This window comes from Hevea brasiliensis, unplaced genomic scaffold, assembly GCF_030052815.1.
Source record: "Hevea brasiliensis isolate MT/VB/25A 57/8 unplaced genomic scaffold, ASM3005281v1 Scaf1, whole genome shotgun sequence".
NCBI classification, from domain to species: domain Eukaryota; kingdom Viridiplantae; phylum Streptophyta; class Magnoliopsida; order Malpighiales; family Euphorbiaceae; genus Hevea; species Hevea brasiliensis.
The window spans coordinates 9,609,226-9,613,068 of NW_026614585.1; the positions used below are offsets into that span (position 1 = coordinate 9,609,226).

Sequence of the window (3,843 nt, forward strand, 5' to 3'; positions counted from 1 at the left end):
TCTGATGAGCTTGGAGAAGAACAGGTTTCTTCTTTTTTAATCATTATTCAATTTGTATGATAAATTTACTAGAATAAACAAATTGATCTTGTCCTTTTTCATTAGCTCTTATAGGCTTTACTGCCAATTTATTTGCAATTTCTTCCGTTGGATGCTGTCAATTTTCAAGATTTGATAGAAATGCTTCATTTGAAACAATTTTCAAGCATTTTCAATTTTTTTGAAACATATACTGCAGCACAGGGGATGTGAAGCTTGATGAAAACCAGAAACATTGCAGCATCACCATTGATTATATACATCTGATCTTGGACCCACTATAATGAGATGCTTCCAAAGTGCAGAATTTTTCTTAAATTTTAATTTATAGCTAGATGATATGCAGAAGTGCTAAGGAATGTGGTCCTGATGTGACAGGCATTTGTGATAGGTCATGACTGGGGTGCAGAAATTGCATGGCACCTTTGCCTTTTCAGGCCAGATAGAGTAAAGGCTCTCGTTAACTTAGGCGTCCCTTACCGGCCACGTTCCCCACAGTTCAAACCTTCTCACTACTTCACTAAATATGGACGAGGCTTCTACATCTCCCAGTTCCAGGTAACAAAGCAATTCCAATTATATAATCAGAAGGCCATGAGTTGAATGGAAACAGTCTCTCTGCAAAAGAGCCTGGAAGGGCTGGGAGCCTTGGGATTGCCCTTTACAATTCTCTGTACTTTGTTAGTATTTCATTGATTTTTGCACTGCAGGAGCCTGGAGGAGCAGAAAATTCTTTCTCCAAGTATGACTCGGTGACAATTCTGAAGAAGTTTCTGTTGATCAATGCTCCTGATCTTCTAGCAGCACCTCCAGGGGTTGAGATTATAGATTTTCTCGAAACCCCATCTTTGTTGCCTCCATGGATTACTGAAGAAGAGCTCCAATTTTCTGCTAGCAAGTTTCAGAAAACTGGTTTCACAGGGGCCTTGAACTATTACCGTGCTATGGACTTGTAAGATATCTCCCAACATCAATTTCCATATCACTCAAATTTTTTTTTACTAATAATCTCTAATGAATTGATATCAATAGAATTGAAATTACTCATACCATTAGATTAAGAACCTAAAAAATAGTTAGTGCTTGCGTGAAATTCCCTCTACCCATCATATAGGACAGATGACTGTCAGTAAGATTCATATGTTTAGGGTTGCTTCCATCAAAATAATTTAAATCAATTTGGCCTAGCTTCCTCTTGGATGCATTGGACCATCCACTAGAGTCCAGTCTCTTCTTTTTGGCTCAACCTTATGGGATTTATAAAAGTCTATCTCATTTGGCGATGTCACATGCATTTTGGGTAGTATAACTAGTCCTAATATCATGTGAAATTCTTTAATAGGAATATTGAGTTATGGGATTGCCTCTATTAAAATTGTTTATACCAATTTGATTTGACTCTCTCTTATTACATATTCTTTTTCAATTTTTTTGTAAGTTCTTCACGAGAGACTCGAACAGTTAGCCTTATAATACATTAGGTTTGTTTTTCTTTAAGAATTGTTTAGATACAAAACAAAATTGAAAGTACTTACTATAGTTGCAAATTTTGGTAGGAACTGGGAGCTTCTTGGGGCATGGCAGGGAGCTAAAATTACAGTGCCTACAAAATTGATAATTGGTGACAAGGATTTGGGGTTTGTATCATTTGGGACAAAGGACTACATTAATGGAGAAATATTCAAGAGCTTTGTACCTAACCTTGAAGCGGTTGTCATTGATGGGCACCATTTTATCCAGCAGGAGAAAGCTGAACAAGTTTCTAATGAAATTTTATCCTTTTTTAGCAAGAAACCAAAGATGTGATCAATGAATCAATTATGCAAATAGTTTAGCACACCTTCAATAAGTGCTAATTCCTGAAATTAAGTTTGTTGATGTATCACTTTTCATAAGGATATTGATACTTGAGACATTAATAGTCTGTTTGGCATTATTATTAGAGTTGATGTTAAGAAAAATATTTTTTTTTAATTTATTAATTAAAAAAATTAAAATTTTATTTAAAAATAAAATAAAACTAAAATAATAAAATATTTTTTTTCAAATTATTATTTTTTTATTTTGTAAAAACCCCCAATTCTCGTCATAAATTTCTTCTATTTTATATGTTTCATGTGTTGAACTCTCAAGATCTTTATATTTTGGACCTGCACCAAAATTTTATTTAACATCCAAAATATGTAACTTAATGCTGAATTGGAAGCTTGGAGAAACCACTGCACACTAATTTTAAGAGGTCAAAATATAACTTTGCAAGGAAGGTTAGGGGGGGAAAAAGAAGGCTAGCTTCTATATGTACTTTGATGTCTGAACTTTTATGCACCACATGACCAAACAAACTCTTAAATATATCAAAAAGTTAATATTTAAACAAGCACAATTATGATCAACCATGTAATAAATTTAGGTATGGTAACAATTATGATGAGTAACGACTCGGTTGTTTGCGAATATCTTACGCGATCAAATTTTAATAGAATAAATTTAAATAGTATATAATTGGATTTTAAATTTATTCAAATCGGATAAACAATGTCCATAATAAGTTCGGACTTTGAGTATCGAGTATTTGTTATCCAAACTCATTTATAGAAATAATTAATTAAGTATAATATATATTTTTATATTAATATTTATAAATTTTTATATATTATATTTTAAATAAATAAAACATAAATATTTTTAAAAAATTATTAAGATTTTAAATATAAATTATTAATAAAAAATATTTTATATATAAATTATTAATTAAAATATAAAATATTAAAGGAATAAGGTTTAATTTGACCCATGTAATTATTGGAGAGGTTCAATTTAGTCCATTTTTAACTTTTGGTCTAATTTAACCCATAAGTTCTGATTTATGCTCAAATTAGCCCAATTAATAAAAATGTGTAATTATTTAATTATTTATTTAAGTATTAAAATATTATTTTTTATATTATATAATTAATTAATAAAAATAAAAATATTATTTTTATTATTCAATATTATTAATTGGAATAGTAATATTTTTTAATTTTAATTAATTATATGAAAATATAAAAAATATTACTATTCCAATTAATAATATTGAATAATAAAAATAATATTTTTATTTAATTAATTGTACAATATAAAAAATAATATTTTAATATTAAAAATAATTAAATATTAAATAATTTATTTAAATAAATTATTTGATATATAAACAAATTAATTATACAATATAAAAATAGTATTTTAATATTAACAAAAGTCATTTTTTAATATTATTTAAACAAAATAATTAAATATTTTTAAAATAATATTAAAATATTATTTTTATATTGTATAATTTGTATAATTAAAATATTAAATAAATTATTTTTATATTATATTTTAATATTAAAAAATGATATTTTTGTTAATTGGGTTAATTTGAGCATAAATCAAAACTTATGGATTAAATTGAACAAAAAGTTAAAAATAAATTAAATTGAACCTCCCCAATAAATACAGGGGACAAATTGAATCTTATTCCAAATATTAAATGAATTCGAATACTTTGTAAGTGATAATAATCAGATTTAAAATGAATTTAAGTAATTAAAAATAAATTTTAATTAAATTTAAAATAATTCAAATATTGAGTATATTAATTAAGTTCAATTTTGAATAAGATAACTTTCATAAATATTCTATATCCTACTCTCCTTAAATAAATCTTTGCATAGCAAGGCAAAACAAAATGAGAATTTATTTTTAAAAATGAAATGAAATGAAATTAAACCTTTGTTTGGATGTATAGAAAATAGAGGGGAAGAAAAATAAGTAAAAAAA

The 3,843-nt window shown here is 26.7% G+C and overlaps 1 protein-coding gene across 1 annotated transcript; it reads left to right on the plus strand.

Moving 5' to 3' along the window:
- On the plus strand, positions 1-1,981 carry LOC131176301 (uncharacterized; the record flags this gene model as incomplete). Its single annotated transcript, XM_058141303.1, has 4 exons — positions 1-24; positions 418-597; positions 750-991; positions 1,596-1,981. Coding segments are annotated over 4 exons (696 nt in total), but the record flags the coding sequence as incomplete, so codon positions are not given.
- Positions 1,982-3,843: the final 1,862 nt, after the last annotated feature.